The sequence below is a fragment of the Gavia stellata genome, chromosome 10 (genome assembly GCF_030936135.1).
Source record: "Gavia stellata isolate bGavSte3 chromosome 10, bGavSte3.hap2, whole genome shotgun sequence".
Classification (NCBI taxonomy): Eukaryota; Metazoa; Chordata; class Aves; order Gaviiformes; family Gaviidae; genus Gavia; species Gavia stellata.
The window spans coordinates 19,581,003-19,600,581 of NC_082603.1; the positions used below are offsets into that span (position 1 = coordinate 19,581,003).

Here is a 19,579-nt window from a genome sequence, read left to right on the forward strand (position 1 = left end):
TATTATCTAAGTGCTGGGATAGTTGGTAAAATTGTTTTTGCTGCTCATTAAAAACAGAACTGGTGTTTTACGTAGAAGCCATGTGATTGAGTTGCCTACTTTAATGTATTGCTAGTAAATCAGAATTGCAGGTTTTTATCTACACTTCCACTTTTAGTATGCAATTTTCCTGTAATGTTAATGCAAACATGAAATTAAAACCCTACTTGTATGTCTTGTTGAGCAGTTTGGTCTGTTTCATTACTCCCTGGTTGTGCTTTTCCCAAGCTTAGCTGTTATAGTTATTTTCTAAGCGTGTTTTTGGTGCTAAAAAAATTTACTGAAAGTGTTTTGAAAGAGCAGGCTTTAGAGACCTGTAGCCATGTGCATTTCAGCTGATTCATTATGTTTGGTTTTTTCTTAATTTGGAGCTAGAAATACAAAAACAGTGGAGTTGTCAGAAGTGTATGTGAATTAATTTTGGTAGGTCTGATACCTTGAAATATATGTATTATGAGTATCTAGAATTTGCTATTAGTTTAAGACTGTTCTTCAAAATAAGGTGGTGTTTTGCAATTACAGGCAGACCATTAGGCGTTACTGTAAAATGGTTGCAAGAGACTTAGTTATTCTTCGTAATCATTAAAGCATTTTAAATCTTCCTTTTTTAAACAACTAATTTAATACTAAAGTATATTGTGTTGATTTTCAGATAAGTGTATATGGAGCACAGTTGTCATCAGAAGCTTGCAGAGAGCTGGGTTTCTCCAGTAACTTGCTATGCAGTTCTTGCAACCTTCTTGGACAGTTCAATCTGAACCAGTTGGATCCGTTCTGCAGGCAGTGCTGCCAAGAAGAAGCTCAGCTGGAAACTAGAAAGGTGGGTTTTGGATCAAATCCTTTGTGGAATGATTTAACACATTATGTTATGTTTATGAAACTTTTCATCTTAAAAATATACGAGAATCTGGATTATAATCTCAAGAGGAAAATGCAATGTTTCTTAATAGTCCAGTATACATAGTGTCTAGGTTTGCAGACTTGCCATACTGCTTTAAAATAATGTCCCTGTATGAGCAGAGGAACCTTTGGTTCTCTTACAGCCCTTCTCTACTGTAAAGTGACTAATGGGAGCTGTGTCCAGCTTCTTTAAATTGAAAGATGTATGGGATTTGAAGAGGGCAAAAAAAAAAGAGGATAAGGAGACTGGTGTTCTTGATCCCAGCTATTGCTTGGTCATTGACCTGCAGTGTAATGGCCAGGATAGTTCCGTTCAGTCCCTAAGAACAAAAGGCTGGTGCAGCTGTCAGGTCTGCTTCTGAAATGGCACGAACCTGACAGAAGCAGGACTGCTCAGCTCCATTCTGCAGTGGTGAGAACAGCTAGAAATATTGAGAATGGTTTTGCACAGAGCCCATGCTGTGCTTCATCAGTTAGGCTAAGGCAAAACCTTTCCTTTATCTGTAGTAAATAAATACTTATCTTGCTTGAGGTATGTCAGCAAGGAAGAATTTTTATAGACCTTTTGAAAAGAATACGTGCTTTCAAATATGTTGTAATTTAAGAGTACTCTAGAATACATTGAAGACCAATCAATTATCAGGAATGTAGAGATTTCAAGGAGAAGAGGAGATGCTGAAATTATTTTTAATGGCTAGGAGATAATTTCATGATATCAGTTATTTAGCTAACAGGGAAGTCTAGCAGGTTAAATTCAGCATAATATTAAAAAAGGTCTGCCTATAATATTTAAGAAAATCACTGATTACAGTGTTAGGTACAATATATTAAATATCAAGAAGCAAGTGTTTGAGATTTGCAGAGAATTAATAATTAGTAGTTCCTTAATATTGAGAGACTATTAGGGTAAGAGCTAAGACTGTAAATTGTACTGTTTCATATATTGACAAAAGAATGCTTGCAATAATATTTCAGTACAATCCTTATGGGACTTGATATCTAAGACTTTTTCTTTGCTATATATATGAATCTTATAAAGAAAAGTTTGTCTCTGGAAAGTGCTCCAGTTATTTATATATATGTATGTGCATATAAATATACACACACAAAAAGCTGAAAAGCTTCAGAATAAAATCTAGTGAAATGTACTAAAAGGAATGGAGAAATAGGAAAGGGTCTCCAGTTGTGCTGTGGTTGTGTACCACAACCAGTAACAGTTGTGGTGGCAGCAGCAAGGCTTCCTGTCCTCACGTAAGGAGCAGATGCTTTTATTTGTTCAGGCAATATCCTTACAGTTTTGCCTCAGTGTGCATAAGATGTATGAGAGGCAGGATAATTTCTCTTGTCATTTATTGGGAAAATAAACTCAGAGTTATATTGCATTTCTGTCAGTGTGACTTCTGAGGAAAAAAAATCTATCAATTTATCAGTAATTTACTCAAGAATGTAACTTAGTTTGTATTGTAAACATTGCATTAATAAAAGTTGGATCAAACAACAGAATTTAAATCCATAGGTTTTTTATCAGCCTGAATCAGACCTAGATTTCACCATGTGGATAATCACACTTTTTGTGTAAGACTAATCCAATACCATGTTGTGGTCAGGGCTTTACATAGAAAAAGTTTTGAGACTAACAATATTTACAATTTTAGTCATGCTGAATGTAGTAGAACAAATAGCATAGTGCTGGACGGGGTCTCAAGGTTATTCGACAAATCCCTTTACAGTAAACCAGAATTTGTTGTATATTCGTATGAACCAAGAGATTGTATATTATAAGTTGTTGGGTTTTTAACCTATTTGTGTTAGTTTACCCACTTCCATTTTCTGCTTGTGCTTGCTAGTAAATATGAACAATTTGCTGCTATAGCACAATTCAATGTACATCTTGATTATTATTTTATCTTTTCTTACTTCTGTGACACTTTTTGAAGAAATTTAATACAAATAATACTTGAGATTTGGAGCTAGCCTGTAAAGTATTGGCTTGAATTATAGGAGTGATTATGATACAGTTTTCATACATTTTTCATATATGGGTTTGAATGCAGGCTTTCCATACTCTGTGTGTGAATAGAAATATTGGATTGTTCTAATATTATGGTTATATGGTTGAGTGCTAAATTATAGCATCACTTCTAATATTCTTTTGAATGCTGTTTCAGAAGGTGGAAAATTTTTATACTGTTAACACTGCTTGGAAATGTATATTTTGGATTTGCTGGGTTTTTTTATTTTTTTTAAACTTGTAGTGAGTAACTTCCCTTGAAGACTAGCCAGTAGAAAGTTAGTGTTGGGAGAAATGACCATGAATATTATCTTAACAGATTATATTCAGAATCATCACATTTTGGATTGACTTGTGTTTTAATGGGTGTCTGTAATTGAGCTTAAGATTTTACTCTTACATAAAAATTAACAATCTAATTTATAGTAGCTTCTTGCTAAAGTAGTATTTTTGTGATATGCGTGCAGAATGGAAAAACTGAATGCTGCCTTTTGCTATATTTTTTCCCTTTCCCTAGTTTTTTTCAGCTTAGCATAGAAATCTTCTAATGAAAATTTGATAGCTGAGAGTAAATGGATGTTGAAAGTGTTAAGTGTTTTTTCTACCCTCTTGCTTGAATTTTTTTAATCTTACTTTAAAAACCTGCATCTAGATGTAAGATGTCTGACTTGCTGATTAACAACCTTGTATGTTGCTAAGTTCCAGAGCAGTGGTGCTCTGGGTTTTGCTAGTGCTGTGACTACATGCTTGAACATCCTCAAAGTACACAAATCTTTTTTTTCTGAACCGTGATTCCAGCCCATGACCTAACTTGTTCATTACATGAGTGGATATTTGTTCCCATCATGTGACTCAACTTGTTGGTAGTCTGTGCTACAAACAGACTTGCAAAGTATTAGAATTCCAGGACAGACTTCAGGATTTTAAGTTAATTATCCTTCTAAGTATGTGGCAAGTGTTAGAAATAGAGAAAGCAAGATTTAGTTTATTGCATGACTTGCACCTGAGTTTTAAATAAGAATTTCAAATTGAACGTAAGGGGATAGTATATGTATCTGAGAATTTTTATGTATCATTGCTACTTTGCACAAATGATCTGTGAAATATGCCCAGCCCTGAAAATACTTTGTGTTGCATAGCATCAGTGCAACCTCAAATGAGATGTTTACAGATTTCAACTGTTTCATATCCTTGAAAGATGTTTATTAATCCTGGTCTTGTTATTGGTCCAGTAGACTGTGAATTGACATTGTAGAAATTAGCTGTGAGGTACTCTTGTTACCCAGTATTTGTCTTGCTCTTAACTTCTGCTGACACCTGTCCAGTGAAATATTTTAATTACTTCATAATTGTACTGTGGGTAAAATAAAAAAATATTTTGGTTATTTTCTCATCTAGATATTTTGTATTCATTTTCAGACTAATTCAGAAGCTAGCTTAAACAGTATTGCTTTAGACAGCTGCAAGTTTTAAGCTTCAGTCTGTCAGATGCAGAGTACTGCTGGTGTGTAAAAACGTAGAAGGATGAAATGGAGGTGAAGCTAACTGTGCGTGAAATTGTAGTAGCAGGAGAGATTGTCCATATTTTGCAGTAGCTGAAAATAGCTGCGCTCCATCTGCTGCTTCACTTATGCTGTGTGATCATTTCAGACATAGCTATAAGCATGTTCCATTAATTGTATATTATAATCTTAGATTTATCTCAACAATATATGCATGTCAAAATGCAAATTGATTTTAAGAATCAACTGTGATGAAATTTGCATTACATTGAATTTCACAGTTGCACTGTGCAGGATTGCTACAACCCTTAAAAGTAATCAATATTTCTAGACAGAGCTTTGAAATACATTTTGCTTATTAAGATGTGTTGAACTTCAGCATTTTAAATTTCTATTGTCAAGTATTTGTCATGTAATGTTACAGTGTTTGGTGAATTTAGATAACATGACATCAGGTGTAAGCAAAAGTTGGCCGGGAAATTTGAGACATGAAAATGATGGTTATTGTGGTTTAACCCCAGCTGGCAACTAAGAACCACATAGCTGCTTGCTCATTCACCCCCCTGCCCTGGTGGGATGGGGAGGGAATCAGAAAAGTAAAAGTGAGAAAGCTCGTGGGTTGAGATCAGAACAGTTTTTAATAAAGAAAAAAAAATATAATAAAAAGTGTAATGAAAAGGAAAATAACAAAAAAGAAATAAAACTCAAGAAAGACAAGCAATGCAAACAAAAACAGTTGCTCACCACCCTCTGACTGATGCCCAGCCTGTTTCCCAGCCAGCTTTCCCCCTAGTTTATATACTGAGCATGACATCATATGGTATGGAGTATCCATTTGGTCAGTTGGGGTCAGCTGTCCCGGCTGTGTCCCCTCCCAACTTCTTTTGCACCCCCATGCTACTCGCTGGTGGGGTGGTGTGAGAAGCAGAAAAGGCCTTGACTCTGTGTAAACACTGCTCAGCAGTAACTAAAACATCTCTGTGTTATCAACACTTTTCAGCACAAATCGAAAACACAGCCCCATACTAGCTACTATGAAGAAAACTAACTCTATCCTAGTCAAAGCCAGCACAATGGTTTAGATGGCAGGTTGTCATGGGTAACATCACAAGTGTCTATCATATATTATTTCTAAGTAGTTTATGATTCTACTGTAAAACAAGGCAAACATGATACAGAAGTCTATATGCTTACTTTTAAAGTTACATAGGCATGGGTAATAACTGCTCCACTATACAAATTTAAGCAAAAACATCTAAAATCCTGATATATTTAGCAACTTTCTTGTGCACATATTCAGGGTTGTCAAAATATGGTAAGCTGTCAAAGCATGGTTTAATAATTTGTTGGAGTATTTGTCCTCTGCATTGCTAAGATAATGAGAAATTCAGGATTATTTTTCACCAAACTTGTACTAGATGTTAACAATATAAGTGACTAAAATATTTCAGAAACTTGAAATGAATTATTGTGCTGTAAGAGGGGAGGTTTCCAACTTGACGTTCTTCCCGCACCAGTAAATATAAAAGTTTCCTTTCATTTTGACATGAAAGTATTGTGAAATACTAACCTGAAATGAATGTGGGCAGCTTAAACTCTGGCTATTACTTTTTCAAAGAATGTTAAAGCCCACCTTAAGGTTGCTTTACACTCAGATCCTCATTCTACACCCTACCTGAACCTAAAATGATTTTCAGTATTTATGACTGCTGTTTGAAAGTTAATGCAACTCTAGGGACATAACTCCATTAGCTGTAGACAAACAGAACGGATGAGATTTAGAGAATAGTGGTATTTAGTGACCTTTAAGTATTGTGTTTTCCCAACATCTTGGAAAATGCTGAAAGCAGCTGGAGAGAAAATCCTGAGAATGCATACTAAAACACTCTGGAAAATGGGGGAAAAGTCAAAGCACAGCAGAGGAACCTTTCCTAGAGTTTTATTATGCATTTCCACTGGCCAGCCGGGTAGCATGTCTTCATTGCAGTTAAGCAACGTGGCAGCTAGGCACTTTGCAGACCTGTTCCCTAGTTGTTACATTGTAACTGGTGCTCTACTTAACCAGGTACTTGGACACTTCTGTAGGAAGATCATACTATGTTTTCACTGCATCAAGCTGAGATTCTTTGCCTTGCAAGTCCTTGATACTTGAAATTGTGGGAAGTCATTTTAAGACATGAATGATTCAGCCTGTTTCAACACTGCAAAGCCACAGAAATTCTAGTCTGCTGAAAGTGAAGCCTGGGATCTGACCCCTTCTTCCACATCAGCCACATGCTTCTGCATAGTATCACACAATTTGAGAGGCTTTTGTGGGTGAAAAATACGGAGGTGAGGGACGATACACAAAAAAGAGTGAATTATACCTATTTAGCCCATGTAATAAGTAGCTGCTAACGTTCAGCTTGGTCTATTCTGAAGAAAAGATGACTCTTAATTTCACTGAAAGGTAAAAAAATACGCCTATACAAATTCAGTTTTCTGTAGCCTACCTTATCTGTCACTCACAATAAAATTGTCACACAGGCCTTTAAACATTATAGGGTAAGAGATGAGCATGTATGCAGAAACTGTTCCTCAGAACAGGTTATTTTAATCCTAATGGATAATACTTATATTCTCCTTATTATGTAGCTTGACCATAACTTAAAACCAATTCTTTGAGTGGCGTTAGTGTTAGACCCCTACTGGAAATGAAATAAATACTTAGTGTGATATTAGTAATAAACATGTCCACTGTAATTATGACTGTGTGCTACTTTTATTAAACAAAATCAAATTGAAAGCTCTCTTAAAACTCTGCTTTTTTACACATACAGACCTTTTAAATGTGCTGTTATGAATTACAGGGAGGAATAAGGTGACATTCTTGTTCAGACTTACTTTTCAAAACTCAAAATAGTTTACAAAACTCTCAATAATTGCTGAAACTAGAATAACTTGAAATGCTTTTCATGCTTTAGGCTGCTCTTGTGTGACCCTATTTAGTTTCATTTTTCAGGTTTTTTTTCTTTTCATGTCACTAAAGTGCTACACTCAAAAATTTCTGTTGGCTGTCTGCTTGTTCTGCTAGAGGCTTTTAATATGAATAGTTCCAATGAAGCAGTCTCATCTCTTGGTTTTTAACTCAATGGGTAAAAATAGAGAGCTACTTAGAACTCATTGACATCTCAGTGGTGTAACGTAAGTGTAAGTCATACCAATACTTGTATAAATGAATTGGAATTTTAGTTTACTTGTAGCTGTTTCTCAAAAACCCCACCTTTTTCTGTCTTCTGGTGTGTTCTATAAAATCCTTTGTCTGCTTTGTAAAAAATAAAATTGTGCTTTTACTTAGCTGTACTCCTTATTTCTAACATGCTACCTAAAAATGGTTCACGTTTATTTTTACCAAGTGTGACTTTCAAAAATAGTGTAATTCAATGACAGCATATTTTATTTAACACAAGTACATAATCGGAACTCTGTAATTAAGGCTAATATGTCAAATGATCTCCCTTCAAAGTTTACTTTTAACTAAAGTGTCCCATACAGTTCACAGAGGAATAATTTTATGGAGAATATTGATAGGGAAGTTGAGGAATTGAGAGGATTGTGTTCTCTCTAACTGAGGAAGTCTCTTACCAGATTACTGTTGCTTCAGAATACTATTCACAGCCATTCCTTGTACTAAAAATGTGCTGAAGTGGGTGTCCTTCTCAAGAACCTTACCAGGTGCACTCTTTCCCTTCCTTCTGTACATGATGTTACCAGCAATGAAAATTAATGTTGACGAACAGTATTCCTTGCTAAGGAAGGTGCAGCTAGCTAGTCAATGCCTAAGACTGAAATTTACCATCTTTTGTTTGGGTCAGATTCACCAAAGGTTCATCTCTGTCAGATAAACTAAGATAAAATACTTTATCTGTCTGTAGTAGGGCAAGCCTTACCTATAGAAGACCTCTTTCTAGTCTTATCAGTGAAAAAGAAAATTTTAGGGAAATTATAAATGTGAATTCGCTAAATGTGAGTTAAAGTTGTTGATGTGCATTTGTGCTGGCAAATGGAACAGATTAAGCAAATTAAGTCTGAGCTCCTTCATCTGGATACACATCTGGATAAAATACTGGGGTTTGACTTTACATTTGTTGAAATAACTTCAAAAAGTACAGTCAAATAAATAGTTGATGAGTTCTGTTCTCAGTGTTTTCTTTGCAACTCTTCTAAGATGCTTTCTTTTTTTAATAAAAGCACAGATTCTGGAGAATAAAAGATATGTTCAGGGGTTCTACTTCTAGGGTTAAGCAGATGGTTAGATAGCAGAGTTAATTGGACAATACATTCCAAAATTGGAACTTAAACTGTTAACTTTATCTCTACTTTTTAGTTTACACAATTCTGTTCACTAGGTCCAAGTGAGAGCCTGTACATAGGAGCCCTTTCTCTGCCACCCTTCTCCTCCTCTATTTCACTCTGCCCCCCACCCCCACTCAAATAAATTGGGCGTTCACACTACCTAATCCATTCTACAGCTTCAGAGGTCTAAAGTTGATGGTTGCTCAGCTTCTGCATTTTCTCTTTCACCCTTGTGCCAGATCTCTTGTTCACATGACCTTACACCAAACCATTTAAGAGAGCAAAGTTAACAAAAAATAGTCTGCCAGGAGAAGTTGTTTTGGAGCTTTTTGGTGGTTGTTGGATTTAAAGAGCAAAAATGTTTAAATAATGCTGCAAGGAGGAGATTGTTTAATGCCAAAAATAAAACGCTTAGATGGATGACACATTTTCCGTCTGCTAAAGATTGTAATAGTAATGCATAACTATGTTATGTACATACAGAATAAAAAAGTTGAATCTCCTACTCGGAGCAGAACTCAAAGTTCTGAAGATCTCTAAGGGTACAGATTCTACAACCTTTCTTCGTAAATTGTTTCAGTGCTTAAACACCCTCATTGTGACTTTTTTTTTCACCCTTATATTCAGTTGGAATTTCCTTCCCTGCAAATAAATGAGCGCTTAGATTCTGCTTCAGCTTTGTTCAGAGGAATTTGCCTGTAATACATAGCAGTAATCACAGGAATAGCACTAATTCAGATAACTGTTTTTTGACTGTTTGGCTCTTTGTTTCCAAACTTACTTAGAGTTAGGCATCTCCCTTCACAGGATAATGAGTTGTGAATGGGAGCAGTTTCTTTGTTGCTAAATTTACTAATGACATCAGTTCTGAATGATGTGTGTGTGTAGCAATGTGTAGCAATGACTTTATGGGCTTTCTGCATTACAGAACAGTAATTCATAATGTTCCTGGCAGTGAGGCCTTCTGACTGCTCTCTGTTAACCCACAGATTCTTGCTCATTTTCTGTCTCCAGGAAAGGGGAAGACTAGAGTGATTTTGAAAACTTCTAACTGTCCATACAAATACACTGCATTCTCTCCCCTGTGGAAGAGAAAATATTTTATAGATTACATCTCAGTGTGTATTCTTTATTTTAACTATCTAGTTTGCTAGTAAAAGTACCAAGTGAGTTAGTAGTTATGAGAGTTTAGGAAAGAGCAGAAGAAACTTGCACCAAAATCTCTTTTCTTTGTGGCTTCATTTCTCAGAAGAACAAATATCAATTATTAACTTGTTTTGCTTCCTGGGTAGGTGGGACACACTAAAAATTAATTTGCATGCCTTTCAAAAAAGAGATCATGCACCCTAATCTAAAACAATACCAGTTTGCAACAATACCAAGCAACTTTGGCCAATAAGAATAATACCTGTATTTTTCCTGACTTTTATTTGAAGTAAAACAATAGCATGACTTGATAGGGGAGGAGGAGGTTTCTTTGGCAGATCTGCTTATAGAGTAATATGAAATCAACATTACAGTGAATTTCATGAAACAAAAAATTGTTTGCATTGGAAAGAGATTAGTTGTTGGTAAATATTTAGTGGAAGATTGTCTTGTACCTGAGGCAAGTGAAAATTCCAGACTTCTAGCAGTAGTCGTAAGTTGTGTTTTACTGATTGTTCTCAGAGCTTAACTTTATTTTTTTTAAATTGTTTGATATTAGGAGAGGAAAATATGCAGATATCGGAGAGAATCCAGATAGCATAAGATAGCTATTTACCATGGCATGGCTTTATCTTAACAGCCTGTTTCATTGCATGTTTTAAGACATGATGGTACTATAATTTTTTTCAGCTGATTGCAAACAGCTGTACAAATCTAGTTTGAGTGACACTTTGTAACCTGTGCAGGGTCAGGCTTAGTCAGTAGTTAGAAGAAACCAGTGTGCAAAGTATGGGTGCTATAGAAGTAAAATTAGGGATAAATTATTGTATTTTACAAAATTTCTTTTGTCACCTTTGATCTAACACCATTTTATTATGACCAAGGAGCAATCTCTGTTAAGTACCAATTTTTCGTTTCAGTTTGGTCTGAATTCCTGTTTGGTTGTAAACACTAACAGTTATATAGCAGCTTCATAGCAGGAATGTAGTTTTTCTTCTGGAGTTTCCCCTGTGAGTAATTGTGATAACAATACCGTATCTATTTATAAGTGAAGCAGCGCTGGAATTTTGCCTTGCAGGAATTACTTCAAATCCCTTCATAAAAACAGGATAATTGTTTTATTTCCTAAGTTAAGGTTCCTTGTTTTTAATTGCTGGAACAATTATTTTTACAATACATATTTTTATCTAACACTATTCTTATGTAAATGGTGATTTATTCTGTTATAATTACCGCTTTCCTTCATCATTAAAGCAGACATGACTGATAGTGTGGTTTTCCTCCTCTCAGTTGTGAAAAGCCATCTTCATTACATCAGTGTGAACTATTACAAGACATTCAGGTGCTTACAAAAACCTTTTGAAAGAAATTTAACTCAAGTTCATGCTTTGTAAAAGATAAGGGAAAAGTTCAGATTTTGTCACAATAGCCTTAGAAAGCTGTACTATTAGAATGCTTTTTAAAAAGCTAGGTTATTTTAATAGATGCAGACGTGAATCAGCCTGGAAATCATAACAGGACTTGTTTTTTATGTTAAAATGGACACTAGTAATAGTTTAGAGTCTTTATTTCATCACTTGTAGTACTAAACTCACTTTCATGAACATTAAAGCAAGTGAAGCATTATTTTAAAATGAACTAACTTATGAGTTAAGCATTGTGTAATGAACTGACTTGTCATGTTTCTATGCCTCCACACTGAGTGATACGTGTCATTCTTAGTAATACATGAACACAGTAAATGCCTTTATAAGGAAGTTTGGAGGACATCTGCTGTGGACATGATGGGATGGTACCAGCAGTAGATACTAACAAGTACGCTTTTGTTGTAGGCTAAGTGATGCAAATAAACCTGTGTTTCTTGCAAGACACCTTTGTTTAGAGTTATAAATTAAGCCGATTGATTTTTCTTTTTTTTCTTGTCTAGCCATCTAGACAGCAGCTGTTTGTCCCAGCATGGATCTGGACTTTTTTGTACCAGCACAGTTGGGCTTCAATTATGGCAGAGTTATAAGCTCAAAATATAGACATCAATGATTGAGCTGTTTTCTTTGTTAAACTTTACTTCTATCAGATACTGGCTAGGGGTTACAAACTGGGCGTAGTTTGTACTTATAAGATGTCTTACGTATTTTAGATTCCTACAGTGATCTTGTTCCTTAGAAATCCTTGTTTGAAAGGAAGAAATAAACTGGAAGAATTATTTGCAGTAATGAGAATTGAAAAATGCTCATTTTACCGTTGTCCTAAATTTGGGTGTACTTAGTTCTTTATACACATATATAAAATAATTAGTTAACTAGATAGAAAAAGGGTATTTATTCCTTTGTCTCCTTCTTTATACTCACTTGATAGAAAAATGCAGATAACTGTCAGTATCAGAGAACCAGTGTAAATGTTCAGTGTATTAGTGAGTGTGCAAACTAATATCTAAATCTAGGATTGCTCATGTAATTGTTGTTGAATGTTTTTTAAAGAATAATAAATAGAAACAAGGTAAGTGAAGTTTATAATCTCACTATTCCATGTTTCCTCCCTCTTTGTAACTATTTCATGTTTTAAGTCCAGAGGAACTTTAATTATGCAAGCTAGTATCTGAGCTGTTTATCAGTGCCTTTTTTAATTAAAATCTTTATTTGGACGGTGAAAAAAAGCTTTAAAAATTCTGGTATTTTTGATCTCTTGAGTATTGTTTCATAGCAGGTCTGGGTTTTAACAGTCAAATCTTAGTTTTTATCTTAAATCTAATGTCTAGCTGAAAATATAAATGTAGTTAAGCAAATTTCTGAGATGCTGTTATGAACAGATAATGCAGTGTAACATTTTTAGTTCTGTTTCCTGTGGAAGTAATGATTACTCATTAGTTCATATCAGGAAAGAAGTTGTAATCTCCCTGCAAATCATTAGAGTATTTCTTATGTTCTAATTCATAGTATTTAGGCAAATATTGAGTTGGAATTCAGAAGATTCATATTCTGAAATGAAGCTGTATTCCTGGCTGTCCATAATGTCTGTATAGATAGGTGATGAAGTGTCAATAAAATTGTCGTTCAGATTTCTGTTGTATTGTATGTGGTTTGCTTTTATGACTTGTCACTCCTTTTTCAGAGGGATTACTAATTAAATTTCATAGTGAAATCTTGGGTTTTTGTTTATAGAAGGTTATGAATTGAATTAAAAATTTTTAACAAGCTTATTCTGTCAGCTTCTCTGTAAACAGTGGGGTTTCAGGGTTAGAAGGACGTGATTTGGCGTACAGTACTGACAACAATGTGTAAGACTAAAATGCCTAGCTTTACACTGTGAAGTTCTATTTTAGTAGCCAGAAAAGTCTGTTGTTAATTTATATTTAAGATTCTATAGCAAACTATAGAATCAATTGCATGTTGCCAAAAAAAACCCAAAAAGTTTAAAAATATGTGACAGTATACAAGATCAATAGGTTTTTTTATTTAGATACTACAAAAAATTGAAATTAACTTATACTTTGCTTCAAGAACATTGAATCTGAGTATCTTGCATAGCTGACAGAAGTGATTGACATCTAAGTGCAAGCATCAATGTTAGCCTAGCTTGTATATATTACTTCAGCTAAGGCCTATTAATGTGATCTGTCCTCTTTCTGCAATCACAATTAACTACAATGAACTACTTATAGTTAGCCCAAATGAGAAGTCTAAAGTCATTGCCTTATCTTTATTATAAACAGTATTTCACTGTCCAAGTTAGGTTTAAAATGAAAACTAAAATGTCACTTAATGAGACTTTCTTAGCATCTTTGAGGAGGAAGACACAAAGTTTTACTATTACTAGTCCATAATTCCAATTGTAACATGTACAATCGCATTTTTGTAAAAAAAAAAAAAAAAATGCTTTGCTTCCAGAAAAGTATGTCTCAAATTATCTTCTTTTTCCTGTTTTTACATTTTTAATATAATGAATGGAAATGATCATGTGTCTTGAGTAAACAGTCAGTTGTTGCATAAATCAGAGACAGGTCTGGAATTGTGGTTCTTTTTAGGATCTTATTTGTCTGTAGTTACTACTATCAACACAATAGCATATTGTCTCCTCAAAGAAAAATAGTTCAACAGATAACACACCATAGGTAAACTAGTAATTTAGATTTTTGATGTGATTAACAGCTTCTGTTTATTATTACAGCTTTATGCAGGAGCTGTCCTAGAGGTATGTGGATGAAAATTGGGAAGGTTCCCTCAAGTCCAGGGTAAGTAAAGCTACTACTGTTCTTTCAAATATGAAATACTGTCACAGCTGAATGACAAAATGGCTTTTAAGTACTACTACAAGTAGTCATAAATTTCATATATTATATCAGGAAAGTTGCATTGACCTGAGACTCATGGAACTGGTCTCTAATAATTGATAGATGAAATTCTATTGTGTGCTTATAGAACTACTTTCTTTTCACGGATCCTGCAGTATAATCGTTTTGTCAGTGAATAATGACACTCAACTAAAGTGAATGCAATACAGTAGCATAAAAGGAAAATCAGTATCATCAGTGTGTGGTGGGAGGAAGCTGCAGGAAAAACATCTGAGAAATTTCAGACTGGAATTTTCTTATAAATGGGGGAAGAGCTTAGGTGATAGCAGTACTTTGATTTTTTTTTTTTCTTTTTTCTGTAATGAAGATCCGAATACTGTACTTTGGACATAGTTGGACATAGAGAAGAAAGACTAATCTAGCTTTAGACATAAAATTGCACAAACAGAACGTCTCCATCTACTATGGCCAGTATTAATACCTCCCTGTTTGAAGGCTTGACAAACAAGTTAAAAAAAAGGATTTTAAAACGGGTTACAGTTAACAAAAGTTATGCTGCTTTAGACCCTCTTCTGCCACCTCTACCCACGCACAGTTCAGTTAATTGACTGCAAGACCAGAGCAAAGCTATTTTCTCTTTTCCCCCTGTTTAAAATGCCAAAACAAGAATTGTTTAAATGACTTGTCCTACTGTAGGCGCGTGAGGAGATTAACTTGGTTAGCACAGGAGTCCATATTATCTCCATGACCATTCAAATTCAGCAAACATAAAACCATTCCCAACTGTTGTTGCCCATTCACTCAGCTTCTTTATGGTTGTGAATTTGTTAACAGTTAAGTGCTCTTTTGAGCTGTAGGTTTGAAGGAAATGGTCAACCTGTTAGCCTGACTCCAGCCTGCATTATGTCCTCAGTTATCTTCATGTGTAGGTCCTAAAAGGGGATGGCCCTCAATTTCTGCTGTGTGCACACTATGAAACATGTTCCAGAAGCTTACAGTACAAAAGGAAAATCTTTAAAATTTTCAAGATTTTTTTTTTTCCTTTCAACTTTCGGTTATCTAAACCTGCTCAAAGATTTATATTCTATTAATATATAGCTTGCTTTTTAAAATGACTGAATAAATTTCAGTGTTTTTTCAGTAGGTTCTTAATTTTGACTACCAGTTCTTCTTTGGTACAGTAAGAAGAAAAGAAGGACTGACAAGTGCACTTGAAGATCTCTTTTGCCTTTTCATCACCAATTTCTGCAATTATGCAATCTAAATTTATCTTGACAAAATTTACTGCTAGGGTATTAGAACAGGTTAGAAGATGGGATAAATTTTAAAAGCATACTTAGAAATTTTAAAAAGCAGTGTAATATATTCTTCCAGCTGGTATTTTTCTTCACATTAGTATTACTCTCAGAATACTTAGATTTTCCCCCTGATTTTAACTTCTACCAGAAACAGTATTTAATGTCTCCATCTTAAGACATTAACATTCAAGAAGTGGTTTTATTTCAACTTATCACTTGGATGTTTGCTATGGAAGTTAAGTTGCCTGAAGGTCATGCTGCTGCTTTTGTAGCATTGTCTTTATAAGCTTCATTGAACTGTGTAGCCTGTCATTGACAATGTCTCGTTGCAAATAACTCTGATTCCTTTCCCATAGCTTCTGCTAGGATTTTGTTGGGGTTTTTTTCGCAGAATATATGCAAAATACACACATACATTACTTCTGTATCTGAGTGTGAAGTCTTCACCTTTAAGTATCTGTGTAAATTGTTTTGTCACTTGGCTTACTCCCACAGACTTGATTGGTTGTCGACTACTTCTGGGTTATATTTTATTTGGCCCAAGGATGAACAGTGGGTTTTTTATAATGAGATTCACATCTTAAAATAGTTAAGGATTAAAATAAGAATTAATAAAGGTTTGTAAAAGTTACACAGTAAGGAAGTTGCACAGTTGGAAAAACCTGTACATTGCTCATGGTTACTAAATGCAATATTCTATGTTCCTGCTATATCAAAATTTCTATCAAGATTACTGGTTATGTAATTTTTAGCTACAAATAGTTGTGTCTGCCTGAAATATGAGAATTACTACATATGGGATATATTTATAGATACTGGGAAAGCGAAGAAGTGACAAGTGATGAAAAAAATCTAGTCCTCAGCAAGATTATCTCAATCTTAAACTGAGTGTTACTCTTTGTGATATCATAACAAACTACTAAATGCTTTTGTGAATATGGCCAAGGATGTCTATTATATTTTTCAAATACAGCTTCTTGCGATAAATCAGGTAACAGACCATATTTCTGTAAGTCTCTTTAATAAGTTCAGTACTGAAATATTTTTCCTGCTAAGTTTCCCTTAAAAATAAATTGCTCCATTATAGATGCTGTACTGTAAAATTAATTCCTATATTTCATATATTTTGAAATTGTTCTATAGAAAACTGTTCTTAAATATTTATTATTTAAAAGCACTCCATCAAAGTAGAACATTGAAAGCATAAGTGACAAGATTCATAGATGAAGCAATATTTTATTATACCAGGTAACACAGAAAATGTGACTGGTTTTGGCTGACATCCATAAAACTAAGGCTCTGAAATAGAATAATAAATTAGCTGGGTCAGTGATTAATCTAGCATATTTGTTTTAAATTGACTTTTCAGTGAGTCGTGTTCTGTTCATAGATAGGAGATCAGTGTCTATACTCCTACGTTCTTCCCAGTTTGTTTAACAAAAACTGAATTAGGCTGGGTTTTTTCACTGAACATTTCTTTCATATTTCTCTGCATTCTTTTTGTTCATCAGTAGAATAACTCTCACCTCTCCATAAGAAATGGACATGCTCCCAGCAAATCTGTTACAGAAACAAGGTCCTTAATCCTTGAACTCATGCAGTATGCAACTGCATTAGATCCTCTGACTTCAGAGTCAGCAAGCACTGTATTATATTGCCCAAGTTCTGCAAGTGTGTCTGGGATTCTTTTAGCTACTAAAATGTAATTTGTTATGGGATTGTATTTTTAGGTAAGATCACTTACTTCCTGATAATTTTAATCTGTAATTCTTAAATACTGGTGAAAGAAAGTTAGAAAGTTGTATTAACCTTACATCTTGCATTGGTAGAAATGTTAGTAAAACTCTTGCTAAGAAATGTAGGATATTGTAGTGGGAGGCATGGATTGTTTTATCATAATCTTTTATAAACAGATGATATACAAACTGAAACAGTACTTCTCTTCAGATTTAGAAATGTCTCTTGCCCTACTGCTTCTACAAAGTACCCTGTCTTTGGTTTTTTGTGAAGTTTCTTCTTCAGGCTTGATCAGAGGCTCTGTCTTGGATTTGTTTTTGAAAGCATGTGGTGCTTTGTATAAAATCATGAACAGCTGCATTGTACCTTGATTAATAGACTACAAATAGTAGTTATTGATGTGCCATATGACTTCTTAAATTTAAATTCTTATCTCAAACTGAGGTCCCCAAAAGGTAAAGAGCTGTAGCCATTAAAATGTAAATGAGTGTTTGATGTCTGCTGTAGCTCTGTGGTTTTGCTAGGCCCTCATGGTATCTTTTGAAGCAGGCTCATGCAATCTTCAAAACTGCAGAGCATGTATTTGCTTTTGAAGAGTCTGAGGAAAGAAATGGATGCTTTTGGTTTGCTTGTATTCCCAGTGATTTACACATTCACATTTTTAGCAAATATTGCCAGTTGTCTTAGCAATGCTTAGATATTTGTGACTTAATTAAATGTTGGTTTTTCCTGTCTTCATAAAATATCACTCTGCTAGTCTTCCTTTTGTTTTGGTTCCTTTTCTTTTCCATAGGTTTAACACTTGATAATTAGCAATGTCTCAATAAAACCATTGTTTTATTCAAGTTCATTCAAGTTTTTTTACTTTCAAACTGCTTGTATCTAATAATTCAGGGCTTAGTTAAGCAAGCTACCCTTTATTTCATTGGTTTATGCTAAGTAATATTACATTTGCTTTCTGTATATTGAAATGAACTCAAAACAACTATTTATAGATAATCCTAGATGTACTTTAATCATCCTCTTGTGTGTTAGTATTAGATCACTTCAGGTATATCCTATAACATGCTTTGTATACATTTAGCCTTTCTTACTTTTGAGTTTTAAAAATCAGTTGTACATGCTGCACTGAGTTGCACAAAGTACCATGCTACTGTTTAATAAAATGAGAGTCTTTTGAAAGATAGTAATAACTCATGTGCTTCCTATTGCTAATTCAATGTGTGAAACATTTAAATGCATCACAAAAAGACTAATTATTTCTCTAAAAATAGATGATAATTTATACCAATTTTGAAATATTCCTCCTTACTCATGTATGATGATGGAAGCATTCCTTTCATGTTGCTTTTGGAGCACTAACAGTTCTTTGCCTTGATCACATAATGGGCTCTTTTGGTGTAATACGGAGGGACAGAAGGGATAGTCACCTCCATCAAAAAAGTATGCTGCTGCTTTTCAGTGCAGAATCAGCATTTTTGATGAGACTTAGCTGTAATATGAAGCTGTGTATCTGTACACAGCATCAAGAATTTAGAAGAAGCTAAAGGGTTCTGTTTACTAGAAAAATAGCATAAACTGAGACGGGTATGTCCAGTTTAAAAAGTTGTATGAATCCCCATGGGCATCTATAGTCCTCATAATTGTTACAACAGTAAGCAATGGAATAAATCTAAACTAAAAGCACAGCTTTTTAAATAAGAAAAGGATTAGAAGTTTGAACAAGTGGACTTTTCCATTACTGGCAGATACTTAATCACATTAGATTCTTGCTAGAAGACATGCTGTAGCTTACCAGGAGGAAAAATTGTGCAGTAAAAATTTATTGCTGACCTTGTGCTGAAGATTGGACTGGTTCTGACTTGTGCTTTTCTGCCATTAAAATCTGAAACTGATACAATAGAGACAGTAATGTGTTTTAAGCTCCTCCAGGCCTTTCTGATTTGAGGCCATTATAATCCTTCTGATGCGTGTAGAGACAGACAGGGTTAAAAATGCTTGTCTGTGTGGGATTTTACTGCCATTGTATATTGACTCTTATTCAAGTATTAAGAGGTAAGTTTAATTTTTTCTCAACATCATTTTGTATTTTTTCAGTTACAGATCAAGTAGGAGATCTTTGCTGCTAAAACTGGAATCTAAATATTCCTGAATTCCTTGGCTGTCTGGATCATGCCGTTAATGTAGAGCAGCAGATAGTCAACTCTATTTACAGAGAAGTTATGCCTAGCGTATAGATCTGCAACTCTGCATGGAGAGATGTGGCATCATGTCCATTTTGGGCCAGGAAGTTTTCTTATAGTATATACTACTGTGCCTAAGA

At 34.5% G+C, this 19,579-nt stretch overlaps 1 protein-coding gene across 1 annotated transcript in view; it reads left to right on the forward strand.

Moving 5' to 3' along the window:
* SELENOF (selenoprotein F) overlaps positions 1 to 19,579 on the forward strand; it is a 29,467-nt gene that overhangs the window by 2,316 nt on the left and 7,572 nt on the right. The window contains exons 2-3 of the mRNA XM_059822037.1: positions 692 to 859; positions 14,098 to 14,161. Coding sequence (XP_059678020.1) covers positions 692 to 859; positions 14,098 to 14,161 — 232 coding nt within the window. The remainder of the gene's footprint in view (positions 1 to 691; positions 860 to 14,097; positions 14,162 to 19,579) is intronic.